The following is a 16,819-nucleotide window of genomic DNA, read 5'->3' as shown; positions in this document are numbered from 1 at the left end:
TATTAGAGAAACAAAATAAAATTAAATGGATGGAGGAAGGTTTGCTTATTCTTTTAGGGGACCTAATATACTGGGTGACCAATGTTCCAACTTGGCTTGAAAACTGTTCTTTGGGAATGGCTGCCACTCCTTTCATTACAACCTATCACAAAGGAGTAAATTACATATAATTCACTGAAACACACTGTTAAGCTCTGCTGAACGCTAATGGGTAGTTATTGCGCGCAGATGTAACTTATAATAGTCTGCTGCTAACTTTTATAATACCCAAAGACATACATATCAGGCAACATTTGAAGGACTTCTTTTTTAGAAGTTATTTTTGTTAATAACAAAAAGCCTTTTATATTTAATGTTAGCATTTATTTAAGCTGTAATCATTTTCACATTTCAGGAGAGTCCATTTTGTACATTTTGTAAATGCTCATGCACTTAAAGTAATCTGTAATACTAATATTTGCTACAAATTATTTCTCCAAATTAATCCATATTTTACAGCAGGTTGTAATTTTAGGTCACCGTCAGTCACATTTGCTTATGGCTAACTGTTGGGTTATTATAGGTAAATGCCTGTAATGTTATTGTATTTGAAAAGGTAAAATCTTACCTCTGTGTAAATGCATTTATTTGAGAACAGATGTAAATGTAGCCACTAAAAAGTAGTCCCTTTTCCACTTATGAAAAACAGATTCAAGTTTTAAAGTGGTTGGAATTAAAATGGTTTTCTAATCGATTCCAATATACCTCTCTCATCTGTATGCAACAAAACATCCATGCTTTGATTTATGGATGCACAGAATCCATAGCTTTTTTTATTTTTTATTCTGCCGAATCCGCAAAAAAGTTAGGCCGAATACTGAACTGAAACTTTTATCTAATTTATACATTCAAATCATAAAGTTACATAATCTGTTACCAAAAACTTGCCATGTTTAGTTGCGACTAAGGATTAGCGTGCTAGGATTCATCCAAACCTTGGATTTGATGCCTTGATGGAGATAAATAAAGCAACTAGATGTTCTGAGTATCCTCGGAAAAAAAAAAAAATGACCACTCATCCAAGTGATTCTTGTGACCACTCCTAGGGCGGTACTACAATTATGGGATTACAGAAATTAAAGTCATAGTAAATATGAATTTACTGTTCTGGTACAAGTAAGCTTAATTTTCTCTTTAGTGTGCAAGAAGACTTGTTGCTATCAATTAAGTTTGAGATTGAAAATGTCTTCCCGTCAATGTTTTTGGAAATAAAGATGAAATCCTTTCTTAATCTGGAGCCGAAACAGATCGGTATGGGGACGAATTTTGCGGCACCTCAGAGGTGGGAGGTACCAGTCCCACACCTTAGCCGAGTACCCAGGCGGGTAACCCGCGCAATACCTGCAAAATCGGGGAATCTTAATTTTCTGCCCAAAATGTAATGATTTTGCAGGTGTTCCGCCGGTTTCCAACACGATGCAGGACTCTAAGTCATGGAGGAGTTCCATCACTGTGAAATGGCAGTGGGCCAAAGGCTGTTTTTATAGATCATGGAACCTGGAGATATTAAAAAAAACTTACCTTGTAAATATGAGGATATCACAATTTATAATAGACAAGTTGGATGAGTCGTGTCATACATTTGACATAACTATTATTAAGGATAGTTTACAACGTATTAATGACTACTGTGTATGCTACAATAACGGTGCTTTTAGCAAGTGAACCAGTGCACAGCATTGATATGTTAAGTGTGAGGCAAGTCCCTTCCCTGCCCAGTTAAAATTCTATACTTTGAGCAGAACAACAATGAAAAATACCCCAAACTAAACACAGTTGGAACAACCTCCAGGTAATTCCAAATAATGAAAATGTCCCTAACCCATGTTGTCATTCCCTCAGGATTTGCTCTTGGTAAGGCCAGTGACAGAATGGTAGCTTTAAGAAAAGTAAGTATCATTTTAATTTTCTGAATTATGTGAAATCTCCCCCTCACACTGTAGAGCCAGTTATTCTTCATTTTTCTTTTCTTCTGTAGTTTAGTACATACAAGTCATAATCTTTTGTGACCTTGCTCATGTTTTGTTTCATTTTCAAATGTGTTTTGTTAGATTATAAAATTCCAATAATTTTTGCTGTAAATGAATTGCTTTGCTGCAAAAATCTTTTAACTAGTTCCTGTCATTTGCTGGGAGGCTACACTGAGGGTGGGCTGTGGGGATAAGCCTTCTGAAGGTCATTGCTGATGTTGCAGAATGACTCAATGCAAGGAGGGGGGATTTTGACTATGAAGATTTTCATTCATCCAGGTCATGGTATATCTAGTAGCTTCAATTTAGAAACTTGTATTGTTTTTTTTTAGATTTGCCTTTTTAACATCCTCAACATGAAAATGTGTCATTTCCACTTGGTAACCTGCAATCTATTTTCTGTATATACAGGCAAAGAACAGAGCAGTTCACTATCTACACTATATAGAGCGTTATAACAATCATACAAGTAAGTATACTCAACAAAGTTCAATCTAGAAAAAATACTTTTTGCCAGAAAACAATTTGCCACAGATCTACTATAACATTTGTGACATTGTTTTAAAAAAATGGTATCTTTTTTTTTTTACATTTTCCTTTTCATTTGATTTCAGACATGTTAGTGTTTATAAAAATATTAATAGAAGTAAAACAGTTTTTTTTCTAATGTGTATTACATTCTAAATTGTAAAAACTAATATTCACACATTAAGGGAGTTCTTTATCTAAGGTCGAGTTTTCCTGGGTATTTTTCAGTCAAAACTCAAATTTTTCGGTTGAAAAAGATTTATTATACCCTGAAGCTGGAAATAGCTTGAATCTGAAAATATACCAACTAAAACCCGTCTAGGTCATGAAGAAGTCAATAGCAGAGGTCCCTTCAACCATTTGAAGATGTGCATCATTATCATGCAATCGTTTTCATGAAAATCCATAAAAAGCATTACCTTGGTTAAGACCTTATGCATTTATATTAATTTCCAGCTGTTAACATATAAAATTGTATATAGGGATGCAGAGAACTTTAATTATATATTGAATTGTGCATTGTGTGACCAGTACAGGTTTCCATCTACACCAAACTTTATTGTAAACTGCAACTTTTGGGGGCATATTTATTAACATTGGATATAAACATTACCATTGATGTTGCCCACATTAACCAATCAGCAATTAGATGGATTTGAACAGTCACCTACAAGTTAGAGAACAAAAGCCAAGATCTGATTGGTTGCTATGGGTAATATCAATAGTTATGTGTTCATCCAATGTTAATAATTATGCCCCTTAGAATGCTCTACAGTATTGCAGTGTAAGTTTGTGCATGTGAGTGTTCTGCGCCCTTGAGAATGAATGACTGCTATTGCATATAAAAGGCAAGAATGCACAAAGCCAACAGTATATAATAGAGTGCTTGGAGTAGTTGTTCCCAAATTGTGAAGCTTTGGGTTGACTTGGAACAGTGGCAATGGGGGCCCAATGTGAAACCCAGGTAGGGTGAGTGGAAATCCCTAGCAGATCAGGTAGGATAAAATATCAGGTAGGGTGAAAACATATTTGCTGTCTGAGATATTCTTAGTAACATAGTAATTTAGGTTGAAAAAAAGACATGCACCCATCAAGTTCAACTTTAAGTCTTTAAATAATCTGCCTAACTGCTCGTTGATCCAGAGGAAGGCAAAAAAAACATCTGAAGCCTTTCCAATTTGCCTCAGAGGGGGAAACAATTCCTTTCTGACTCCAAGATGGCAATCGGACTAGTCCCTGGATCAACTTGTACTATGAGCTATCTTCCTTAACCCTGTATTCCCTCACTTGCTAAAAAGCCATCCAACCCCTTTTTAAAGCTATCTAATGTATCAGCCTGTACGACTGATTCTCAGGGAGAGAATTACACATCTTCACAGCTCTCACTGTAATAAACCCCTTCCGAAAATTTAGACAGAAACTCCTTTTTTTTTAATCAGAATGGGTCCTCTTGTCAGATGGAAGTACCTACTGGTAAATAAAGCATTAGAGAGATTATTATGTGATCCCCTTATATATTTATACATAGTTATCATATCACCCCTTAAGTGTCTCTTCTCCAACATGAACAACTCCAATTTGGCCAGTCTTTCCTCATAGCTAAGATTTTTACCAGCTTGAAACTCTGGAAGCATTTCCCATATCTGTAACCTTATTATGAGATAATGGGGACCCTGAACAAAGACTGGACCGCCGAAGAAGATTTAACTTTAACCCTATAAACCTGTGGTTGGCAAATTGTTTTAAGTGAATGTCATATTGGCAAACTTTTTGCACCCATGTAGAGTTATTTACAAATTTGCATTTTGAGCTGGTTTTAAATTTGTCTGAAACCAAGCAGAAGTGTGTCACCGAAACTCATAAAAACCACAAGGTATAGACAACTCAAAAAGCTCTGGGATGGTTCAGATTGTTTACAGGCTTCAGATTCATTTTTAGCACTCCTTGTCATTATGTCTATATTGATGTCTCTGATCCGTATATGGAAAATAATAACTGCTAGACTGATATGTTGTCCCATTAAAAAACTATTTTAGCCTGCAGAGAATAACGGTGACTTTTCAGATCAATATTGCAATATAACACATCTCCTCAGTGTAGACAAATAAGCTCTATTCAGCGAAACCCAAGGATCTGCAAGGCTTGCAGTATCATGTAATTATATTTTTTGTGAGTTTAAGTGAATCCATGAAAGCTTCAGAGATTCATTTGGTAATGACAAATATTTTTTTATCTTGGTGCCAAACTCTCTCTTCTTATTGACCCTTATGTTTATTGATGACTTGCAGTTATTGAGGCTTTATCCAGGCAGATTTATAAAGAGTTATTTTATTACAGATTTTTGACAATCTGTAGGCAGAAAAGAGGATTAAATGCAAAATGACCATTGTATTGGCTCGAAATATTGTATAAATATTTAGAAAAAAAAAAGCATACTAAAGAAGCAGCATAACCCTTTTAAATGCATATGGTGTAATGATATGTCATTTTTTTTCTTTAAGTACTTACAGCCTTTGTTGTAACATTTGTTCCAAACAGACAAACTACTACTTGATCCTAGGAAAATATAAAAAAATATTGAATGTTTGTATCAAACTGCTTTCTATTCGACTATTCCGCTCCGGTCACTCTTTCTCTCCTGCCCTCTTTTCTTAAAGGGATACTGTCATGGGAAAAAAAATTTTTTTCAAAATGAATCAGTTAATAGTGCTGCTCCAGCAGAATTCTGCACTGAAATCCATTTCTCAAAAGAGTAAACAGATTCAATTTTGAAATCTGACATGGGGCTAGACATTTTGTCAATTTCCCAGCTGCCCCTGGTCATGTGACTTGTGCCTGCACTTTAGGAGAGAAATGCTTTCTGGCAGGCTGCTGTTTTTCCTTCTCAATGTAACTGAATGTGTCTCAGGGGGACATGGGTTTTTACTATTGAGTGTTGTTCTTAGATCTACCAGGCAGCTGTTATCTTGTATTAGGGAGCTATCTGGTTACCTTCCCATTGTTCTTTTGTTTGGCTGCTGGGGGAAAAAGGGAGGGGGGTGATATCACTCCAACTTGCAGTACAGCAGTAAAGAGTGATTGAAGTTTATCAGAGCACAAGTCACATGACTTGGGGCAGCTGGGAAATTGACAATGTCTAGCCCCATGTCCGATTTCAATTTCAATTTGTTTGCTCTTTCGAGAAATGGATTTCAGTGCAGAATTCTGCTGGAGCAGCTCTATTAACTGATTCATTTTGGAAAAAAAATTTTTACCCACAGTATCCCTTTAAGCTTTTTCTACTGAGTTCCCTCCCCTCCCTTATTTTGTTCCCTTCAGCTGTCCAGTCACCAGTCTAACTGAAAAGATAAATGTTCTTTTACTTAGAACAATGTGTTTGCCTCAATAGACTGAAATCTTTGCCTCAGTTATTAAGGAAATTACATTCACTGCCACTTTTGACAATCAGCATAATTATATATTGGACCCAAAGTGCAGTAATTCTGCTCTAAGTGGGCTTTTTAAGTCAAGCTGCATTAGTTTTGGTGAAACTGCAAATGCTCAGTCACATTCATAAGTTTTTTTTTTTTATTGCTCACTTTAGTTTATCATGACATCACATCTTCATTTAAGAGGACATCAATAAGAATGAAGAAACAAAACCTAGGTAAGTTATAAAAGCATGTAGCATTTGTAATGTCAGCTTGTGTTAGTGTTAACTTTAGGAAAGGAAACACATTACGCTTTTTATTAAATGTAAGAGTTTGAAAGAAATATTGTTCATTATGTTCAGACGGTGGCCTGCCTTTTACAAGCAAACGACCTTGGTCTTTTTGTCCGTGAATAATGTAATTTATGTTCAAGGCAACAAGTGAAAGGGAAATGTAACTTTATACTGACACTAAAAAATGACTTTTTAAAATATGAATGTGCATTAAAAGTTACCTATAGGTCATGCTGATCATTTTTTGCTGAGAGGTTTGTTTTTGCAAGCAATTGTTAGTTAAAGTTTCTAATCATAACGGACTCCTACTGCACAAATATGGCTGCTCCCTCATACAGAACGATGGGGCATCAGACAGGTAATGTAAAACCATTGTGCAAATACTTTATTGCAAAGTTATAAGTTGCTTTCAAAGGCAATATTATGATGGATGTAAAAAAATTGTTTAATTTCTGGTATCAGTATCTCTTTAAGTCTGTGCCATTTTCCGAATGTAACTCCTGCTTTATTTCTTTATTAGCAGTCACCTAGTGCTCTGTCCCTTAGACTGTGGACCATGTTGTATTTGAGTTACTTGTCTCACATTCGGCTGCCAAATTTTAGGGTTTGTTTCCCCAAAGCCTTAGTACTGTAGTCTAAAATCTGATGTGGCCAGCAGCCCATATACTGTAACAACTATTTATAATAGGGCCATTTATGCCTATGGAAAGAGTGAACAGGCGTTAATACTTACATCACAGAATTAGAAGACACAGACATCATAAATAGCCTCCAGTTTTTAAATACATTTATTTAGTCATTTAGCTACAAAAATGTCCCTACTCTACAAGGTAACTACATTTTAATGTTCATGATGGATATATATATATATATATATATATATATATATATATATATATATATATATATACAGGGCCGCCATCAGGGGGGGACAGGGGGGACAAGCGTACCGGGCCCGGGCATGAAGGGGGGCCCGGCAGCGCTGCATTTTTTTGAAGATCCGGGCCCCCCTTACGAGCGCCCGAGCCGTACGTCTTGCCTCTTCAGTGCCGAATGCGGAAGTGCCGAAAAGCCGAAGCCGATGCGACAAAAAGCCGAAGTCCCGAAGTCACGAAGCGCCGAAAAGACCCGAAGTCACGAAAACAGCCGAAGTCCTGAAGCAGCGCAAAGACCCGAAGCCACGAAAACAGCCGAAGCCGAAGTCCTGAAGCGGTGAAAAGACCCGAAGTCACGAAAGGAGGCGAAGTTGAAGTACTGAAGCCATGAGTTCAATTCTACTGAACACCAGTTTGTGTTTTTTTTTTTTTTAATCCCCTGGCCATGTATTATTTTAATATTCTATAGGCCCCTGCCACCAATCTTTTTTTTAAAACTTTTGTTTTTGGGGCCCCAATTTTTTTTTAACTCGTAAGGGGCCCCTTGCCACCATTGTTTTTTTTTGGGTTTTTTTTTTTAAAAAAAAATTAATTTTCTTTTTGGTGGCCCCAAATTTTTTTAACTTGTAAGGGGGCCCCTGCCACCAGTTTTTTTTTTTTTCAAAAAAAAATTATTTTTTTTTTAAAATTTTTTTGGGGCCCCAATTTGTTTTTAACTTGTAAGGGGCCCCTGCCACCATTTTTTTTTTTTTCAAAAAAATTTTTTTTTCTCCAAATTTTTTTTTTGGGGCCCCAATTTGTTTTTAACTTATAAGGGGGCCCCTGCCGCCAATGTTTTTTTTTTTTTCAAAAAAAAATTAATTTTTTTTCAAATTTTTTTTTGGGGCCCCAATTTGTTTTTAATTTATAAGGGGGCCCCTGCTGCCAATGTTTTTTTTTTTTTTTCAAAAAAAAATTAATTTTTTTTCAAATTTTTTTTGGGGCCCCAATTTGTTTTTAACTTAGAAGGGGGCCCCTGCCACCAATGTTTGTTTATTTTTTAGTTTTTTTTACATTTTTTTTTGTTGGGGCCCCAAGTTTTTTTTAACAGGGGGCCCCTGCCACCAATGTTTTTAAAAAAAAAAAAAATTAATTTTTTTTTTTTGGGGCCCCAATTTTTTTATAAGGGGGCCCTGACCATCAATAGCTTTTTACAACTTGTGTGGGGGGGGGGGTTACTTTTTTAGCGCTGATGTCTGTGTGGTCTTTTAACTGCGATGTGGGCGGGATATGGGGCGGAGCTTGGTCGTCAGTGTGGGCGGGGCCCAGGGGGCCCCAAAAATTTTGTTGTACGGGGCCCCGTGATTTCTAATGGCGGCCCTGTATATATATATATATATATATATATATATATATATATATATTGCCTATCATAGCAATAGGATAGTAGTCTCTGCGAAGAGGCTGTCACTGTGAAATTGCAGGTATAGCAGAAAGAGATGGTGCCTATAGTAACAGTGTTATAATAGTTTTTGGGAGGGGCCTGTGGCTGTGGGATAGCAGGTATAGTTGGGAGAGATGGTGCCTATAGTAGCAGTGGGTTAATATTCCCTGGGAAGGGACTGTGGCTGTGGGTTAGCAGGTGTAGTCGGGAGAGATGGTGCCTATAGTAACAGTGGGATAATAGTCTCTGTGAATGGACTTTGGCTACACAATATCAGGTACAGTAAAGAGGAATGGACACAGTTTGTATTGCAGTACATTGAAATTTTACACCTTTAAAGATTTAACCAAAGGTCTTTAAACTAATATTGCACTGAGCAGATCCACAATTGACCTGTATATTTGTGCAAGAACAGGTGGTTTCTTTTCAGATTAATGTCAAATGACAAGGACCGTAATTCAAGGTCACTGTATTTATCAGTCTCTTTTGTTCTGGCCTCACAACCAAACCAAAGCCTGCCATTATCATAGTTATTCTAAAATGGTACTCTTATTAATGTCAGATGATGTCTCATACAGTATGTAAGGTTTCTCTTTAGTTTTGATATTTTCAGAAAAATGAACATTATGAGGATAAATATTTTTCCTTTAGGGCATTACAGAATGAACAAGGACATATTTTTTAAAAGATAATATTAAAACGACAACTTTATTATAATCCACTCTGTAAATCTTCCTTTTGTCTAACCTAATCTAGAAGAAAGAGCCTGCCAAGGTCTTTGATCTGCTACACGTTATGCTCTAGCTCTGGCTAGACAAAATAATAATGCTCTCAGAATGAAAATGGACTAAGGTTGTCAGCACTGGAGATCGTTTGTTTTGCATGGATCTGTATCCGAACGTTTGCAGAGCTTGATAAATGGACTAGCTATAGATTTCTGAATTTGATGACTTTTTTACTACTCAGGGGATACAAAGATAATTTAAAATTAAAATCTAAACTGCATTAAACTAAACAACTGTCAAGTGGGTTGAGCTGAATAAATGTTTTTTTGACTTCTGTACATTTTTTTCTCATGAATACACCTGAAGTCTTTTTAATTGAAAAACAAACTTTTTATTGACTGAAACATTTCTGTGAATTCTTAGTAACTATATCAAATTATCAAAATGTTATTTATAAGAGTAAAGGAGAGGCAAATATGGATGCCAAGTGCCTCTCCCCAATCCTGCTACTCTTCTATAAAACACTGAAATGATTGATCATTGCAAATTGTAGTGTTCCTAAATTATTATTTAAAGTTGGTTTCATATGGAAGTGTACATTACATGACTCGAGCCTCTCTGGAACATATTTACCAAGTGGTAAAAAGACTGCAAAAGCCTATACAGCTATGGGATCTGTTATCCGGAAACACATTATCCATAAGGCTCTGAATTGCGGAATGGTCAATTCCCATAGGCTCCATTTAAATTAAATATTTCAAATTTTTCAAAATTAAATCCTTTTTATTTGTAATAATAAAGCCTTACAAACAATCATCCAGCACTTAAATGTTAGGAGCTTACTTTTGAGGGGTGAACGCAAGCGATTTGTTCATCTTCACATCATGTTAGACTAAATCCAATAGTAATTTACTTTGTCAGCTTGAAAAAGGACCAGGAGGCCCGGAACTTTGCTGTGCCAGATGAAAAGTCCAATAACGGTGGTTTTATCACCTTTTGGGAGTGCTGCAAATTACTATTAAACAATAAAACCTTACCCTGTACTTGATCCTAACTTAGATATAATTAATCCTTATTGGTGGCAAAACGATCCTTGTTTAGCTGATTTTCTAGTAGACTTGAGATATGAAGATCCACATTATGGAAAGACCCATTACCAAGAAAACCCCAGGTCCTGAGCATTCTGGATAACCAATCCCATACCTGTACATGTTAATTGGGCATGAACAGGGCCAGATTTATACATAGGACCACTCATTGCCCCTCTTTCCTGCCTTCCACCTTCATATTCTCACTCATGCATACTCAAATCTTATCTTGTCGGTCTGGAGCATGGGGATTGCTGCGTGGGAGATTTAAAGAGCTAGCAAAGCTCCCACGTGTCCCCAATGTGTCCAAACCTATTGCAGTGGTCCTTTGTGGCCTTTCCACAAATCTGAGTCTGGGAAGGGAAGTTTTTTTAGGGCAAATTGAACAATTTCATCCCAATGTGTCTTTTCCCAGACACCCTGCAGCTACCTATCATCTGCTTAGCTTGTGAAGATTTCACAGAAAGACCATGCATTATTCCTATAGGCCACAGCCCTAAGGGGTCATTTAGGAAATCAGCTAAAAATATCAGCTAATATGCCCTTCCTCGATCATAGAATTGCCTGCATTCAGCAGGGATGTATTTAAGAATGGCAGGAGTTGGAGGCATCGGCTGAGCACTAAGGGGCACACTTTTGTGCCCCTGCTACCATTGGTAATTGACCCATCTAGTCTCTTACCTACCTATACATCACCTAAACAGAGAAGGACACCTGAGCAGAGAAAGCCAGAAACCAGTATTAAAGGACACTCCAAAATGTTTTCTAACAAACAAACAAAGAGTAAAACAGTCTGGAGCAGAATGCTCCTTCAGTAGCTCAATCTTTGGCACATTGACTTCAATCAGAAGCCAGAAGTAATGGAGCTGAAGTTGTTGAGCCTGGCTAGAGACACAGTACATAAAATGCTAATACTGCAGAATAATAGCACTGGCCTGTAAAGCTATTCTGTTCCAAGGAAACGGGGGAAATTCTATTAGCACAGAGCATGCTTTACTGCACTAATATTCTTTGTTTTCCCTTCTAAGTATAATTGAAGAAAGCAAACTATAAGTATAAGAAGCAATTTTTGCCAATCTGAGGGAAATATTGATTGTCCCCGCTGCCAGCAAAGGGAAGCCTTTTAGGCACCTTTTCATCTGAATGGCCTTAACAAGGGCAATTCATCCTGATTTAATTTACTGGATGGTTGTTAAATTTCAGGTGCCGAGCTCCAGTTTCTTTCCTTTTCTTGCAAAGCAGAGTGTCATTTAGTAGCTAGGTGGCATTCCAAGACAAAATAGGTAGGAGTATATGGGCTGCCACGTTGAAAAACAGGCGGACAGATGCAACAGACATTCGCCTGCTGCACGTGACAGGATATCATCTGTCGTACAAGAAAAACAAGGCCGTTTGTGTTTTCTTTCCCTTGGCTGCTAATCCCACTGAGCATAATGGATAGCATTTACTCAACACAACAATGTGCCTGAGCACATTCCAGGAGGAAACGGCAGAGATGAGCCAAAAAACAGTTGTAAATTTGTATCAACACGACAAAGCTTATTTGTTTAAAAATCGTGATTGACTATTCATTGCTCATTTAAATTTTCACGTTCTGCAATATTCTATTTGCTCTTGGAGCATGGCTCTCTCAGTACTAGGCGAGTAAGTGCACAGTGGGATTATAACCCCACATCCTGAGATAATGTTATAAAATGTGCTTTAAGGAGCATACTGCTGCGTGAAATGTTCCCTATGATAATAGAAGGCAAAGCGAGATTCATTTTGCACTGTACGGAATGCATCAGATGCTCTGCTTGCCGCTTCGGCTTCTGCTGATTTAATCGGGTTGCTTTTCTGTGGTCAAAGACAGAGGTATTTGTGTGAGACGGAGAATCCTCATTCGATTCTTTATCAGAATTGCACAGTAATCTCCCTGGGTTAGATAACAGCAAGACTTCAGTGTAGTGCAGCTAACATAGTAATATAAAGACAAGTCCAACATGTTCAAGCTTTTTACCTAAGGCTAGTGTCTCTGGTCTGTTTCTCTGCCTATGTATAAGTGCAGGCCAAGGAACAGCTTGTTTATGCCTCTTCACTGACCGTCACTGCGTCAGCCTGGGTGCAAACACATGGAGCAGATTTCAGCATGGAAACGTGTAAGTATACATTTTTCTTTTGAAATCTGCTCCTTGTCTCTGCATCCAGGCCGTGTCAGTGTAGAAGCATGCACAAGCAAAAGGGCTGTTTCAGTGGTGACTATTTATAAGCACAGGCAAATAGCCCAGTGTGGCACCAGCCTAGGGGTAAAAATACACTGGAGATTTTGATCATATTTTGTGGGTTAGATATTATCTGATCTTGATGTGCAACTACACAACAGCACTGAATTAGTAGTATGCTATGACATCTGATCCCCTACAGCTAGAATTTAAATTTGGATCAGATAAAGTCAAATGGTGTAGATCAGGGCTGTCCAACTGGCGGCCCGCGGGCCGCTTTGGCCCCCCAGATGCTGTGTCTGTTTACCATATGTAAATTTTAAAAGGTATCACTGTAGAGATAAACTGCACCCTGCATTGTTTAAACCTCAAATTCAGACTCTAATCCCCTGTATCACACCTGTGATCCCCCTGTATTGTTCACACTTGTGACACCTCTATTGTTCACTCCCCTAAAGCCCTTTACTGTTCACACCTGAGACCCAGACTGAAACTGCCCACATTGTTCACCTGTTCACACTTTATTCAAAATGCTAATGGAGCACCAGCACTGTGTCACTGTATGTAGTACATATTAGACTGATAGCTTTACTTGTCTCCTGCTCTGTCTTCCCTCCCTGCAGGGCTGGAACTAGGGGCAGGCAGAGTAGGCACCCACCTAAGGCGCAATCATGGGCGGGGCACACTTTTAAGGGGAATTTACTTTCTTTTTTAAACCATGATTTGCTTGGCCTTTAATAGTTTTTCAACTTTATAAACCCCCTGTTCCAGACAAAATCACTCCCAGCTCCCTTTTGACAGTTGCTGGCACAGGTACATATTTGTGGGCAATATCTTGGCTGCTACTTGCACAGGTAAACAGATGATATGATGGATATTTGGCTGCTGCTGGCACAAGTACATATATGGAGGCAATAGTGTGTATTTTTGGCTGATGCTGGCACAGGTACAGATTGGGGGCAATACAAGGGATTGGCTGCTGCTGGCTCAGGTACATGGGGCAATATGGTGCCTGCTGGCACAGGTACACAGATGTTTGAGGGCAATATGATGGATTTCTGGCTACTGCTGGATCAGATGCAAATTGGGGCAATATGATGGATTCTTTTGGTTGCCGGTAGCATAGGTACAGATTGGGGGTAAAAATATGATGGATGTTTTGGTTTATGCTGCCACAGGTACAGATTGGGGCCTGGGGGCAATCTGAGGGATTGACTGCCATTGGCATAGGTACAAATGGAGGCAATATGATAGTTGCTGGCACAGGTACAGGGGGCTATATGACTGGTAAGGTGGGAAATGGTAATGCAGGACTGGTTGGGGGGGCACTGATTGAAGCATTTGCCTAGGGTGCAAAAATACCTTGGCCCAGCCCTGCCTCCCTGTGTGTGCCATTCTCTGCTTGCCCTACCCTACCTGTGGGATGTAAGCCTGTTAAGGGCTTGTTAGCATTTGGAAATTGTTGTTAAGGGCCCCTAAGGTGTTTAATCATGTGTTGGGGGTTTGTTGTATTATCCACAGGGGAGGATGAGGCATATGGATTTAAGGGTATGTTTTTAACATGACTTCAATTTTTCACATATGAGTGATGAGTGATTTCTCTGCAGTGAGCACCAACCATTTGTTTTTTTGGTGTGCTACCACTGTTAATGTGGATATGATCTTAAAAGTTCTTGTGGTAATATGGGTGTGGTTTACAGTGGGTGTGGTTTAAAAGGGGGAGTGGCCAACACTGACTTCCATTATCGGCCCTCCACCACATAGGCCAGTAAAATTTTGGCCCTCGGTACCACAGAACTTGGACAGCACTGGTGTAGATTGTTCATGCATCTGCATCCGACAGTTAATGTATTTCACTGGGGAAAAAAAAAGTCAGTCAGACACCATCAGATTTTATGTTGTCGGATGACGATGCAGCATGCAGGGTTTGCATCCGACAGTCATGTTGTGTCAGATGGAGTTTACACATCAGATTTTCGTTTCAGTCCCATTAGGTAAAACAACAAAAGAAAGTCTTATTAGTTGTCATTAGGTACTGCTCTGGTGCAGATTAGCTAATAACATAAGCCCCTGTAGATGCACTTACCCTTTAATTATACAACAGAGCAGCACATAGCTTAAATAAAGTATATAAGGAGAAGGAAAGGTTAAAAGTAAGTAAGCATTATCAGAAGGTCTATATAAATACACCAGTAAACCCTCCAAGTAATGCTGCTCTGAGTCTTCTGTCAAAAGAAACACAGCATTTCTTTCCTTCTATTGTGTACACATGGGCTTCTGTATCAGACTTCCTGTTTTATCTTAAACTCCAGGGCTTGGGCTTCAACATGCTCAGTTTGCTCCTCTGTACCTTTTCCCCCTCCCTCCTCCCCTCCCTGCTGTAATCTGAGCCCAGAGCTATTAGTGAGCAGGGAGAGACTCAGGCAGGAAGGGATGTCATACCAAGCTAATATGGCAGCTGCTATCCTAAACAAACAGAGCTTCTAGAGCTGTTTACTCAGCTATGGTAAAGCATTCTACAGAATAAATATAGCATTCTAGCTTGCACTATTGTGGTTAATATATTGGCAATAAACTGCCTCGGTAGCTTTCCTTTAAAAGGCATCCCATGCTTACAACAACTGCACACTTCATGGGACAGGCCACCAAATAAATAGTTCAAACTCTGTTGTGGGGTTATTGCTTAGTCCACGCAAACACTCTTGAACTCTTCTTCAAGCTGGAAAGCTGAGGATTGATGGAGGCCTCTGCTAGTTTGTCAGACAGTCCAGTCTTTTTTGAGAATTCATTTTAGTACCATTTATTTTAGAAATATTTAGCAGATAAAATGTGTACACCACTACCACCTACTGGTTAATAAAATAACCTTTTATTATTATACTACCATTATCCATTCATCTCGGTGGATCACAGAGCAGTAATGGTTGCAGTAATTGCTGAACAGTAACTTGCATTAACTGATCAGTAAGTTTGCATTAATTTAGTAAAAACATCTCTTACTTTCACTGCCCTGATACAACTCATATTTCAGGCTAACTGAAATGGAGTCACACATTTTTAAAACAAACTTCATAACGTTAGTACACATACAAATCATACTGTTAGTGCCTGGACACAGCTTAATAAGTGCAATATCATCATTATCAAGCACAGACTATTCTAGAGAAGAGAAGGTGGATGGATTGTGACGAGGTTACAATTCCCCTATACCAGTTGTAAACGTTGGTTTTAGTTTTTGCGTAATGTTCTCTCTTTCAGATTATATTACTACATCTAGCAAGTGTTCATTTATGATTTTTCTTTTTAGGACACGGCCTCCATTGCCATAGGGCAATAATCACCATCTGCAAGTTAATTGGCATCACAGACATGTATGCAAAGTTGTCTGGATCCATCAATCTGCTGAATCTCACAAGGGCACTTTTCCTTGGTTTGGCAAAGCAGGTAGGAATTATTCCTTCTCTTCTATTCTATTATTTGAAGAGGCACACACTGACTTCATGCTAAGTGCTGCATTGGCTTCTCTATATCAGCTGAGCTGATTATTCATCATTTAGGCAACATAAGGCTGTGATGGTTATAGACTGAGGTTTGCCCACAAAGTTGACAGTGCAAACTAAATCATGGATTAGAAAAATAAACCTTCATTCTTCTCTCAATATTTCCATTAGACAAATTAATTTAGAAAATAAAAATGCAATTTCTGGTGGTCCTTTGAGACACTGTATATAATGAAGAAAAGTGCATGAAAAAGGCATCATGGAACTCGGAATGCTGGATTTGCTTCCACAGTAGATGAAAATTCAGCAAGATGGCAGGGTTTTCTACATGCATTGAACATCCTTCTGCTACCTCTTTGCAGATACTATATATATATATAGATATAGATATATATAGATATATATAGATATATATAGATATATATAGATATATATATATATATATAGATATATATATATATATATATATATAGATATATATATATATATATATATATATATATATATATATATATATATATATAGACAAATACAAGATTCCTCTGCACTCAACCCACTATCAATATATTTAAGACAGCGACATTTTGTGCATACTGCTACTGAAAAATGCCTTACCCTTTAAATAAAACAGGGATTGTTTGTCCATATATTGCAATATATTTAAGCTGGCCAACTACGTCAAAGTCATCCCATATCTGGCCAGTCCTATGCTCAATTTTCATCTGATTCATTAAGAATTCTATGGTTTAATTATACATTTTATAAAA

The 16,819-nt window shown here is 38.0% G+C and overlaps 1 protein-coding gene across 1 annotated transcript in view; it reads left to right on the top strand.

The window, feature by feature from the left end:
- The window catches only part of mrps5.L (mitochondrial ribosomal protein S5 L homeolog), a 70,257-nt gene that overhangs the window by 50,530 nt on the left and 2,908 nt on the right, over positions 1-16,819 (top strand). Inside the window, exons 7-10 of the mRNA XM_018262915.2 lie at positions 1,882-1,928; positions 2,421-2,478; positions 6,121-6,183; positions 15,860-15,996. Of these exons, the coding sequence (XP_018118404.1) occupies positions 1,882-1,928; positions 2,421-2,478; positions 6,121-6,183; positions 15,860-15,996 (305 nt within the window). The remainder of the gene's footprint in view (positions 1-1,881; positions 1,929-2,420; positions 2,479-6,120; positions 6,184-15,859; positions 15,997-16,819) is intronic.

The sequence above is a fragment of the Xenopus laevis genome, chromosome 5L, assembly GCF_017654675.1.
Source record: "Xenopus laevis strain J_2021 chromosome 5L, Xenopus_laevis_v10.1, whole genome shotgun sequence".
Taxonomy (NCBI): Eukaryota; Metazoa; Chordata; class Amphibia; order Anura; family Pipidae; genus Xenopus; species Xenopus laevis.
Note: the sequence above shows the minus strand (reverse complement) of the source record. Positions and strands in the feature narration are given on the sequence as shown.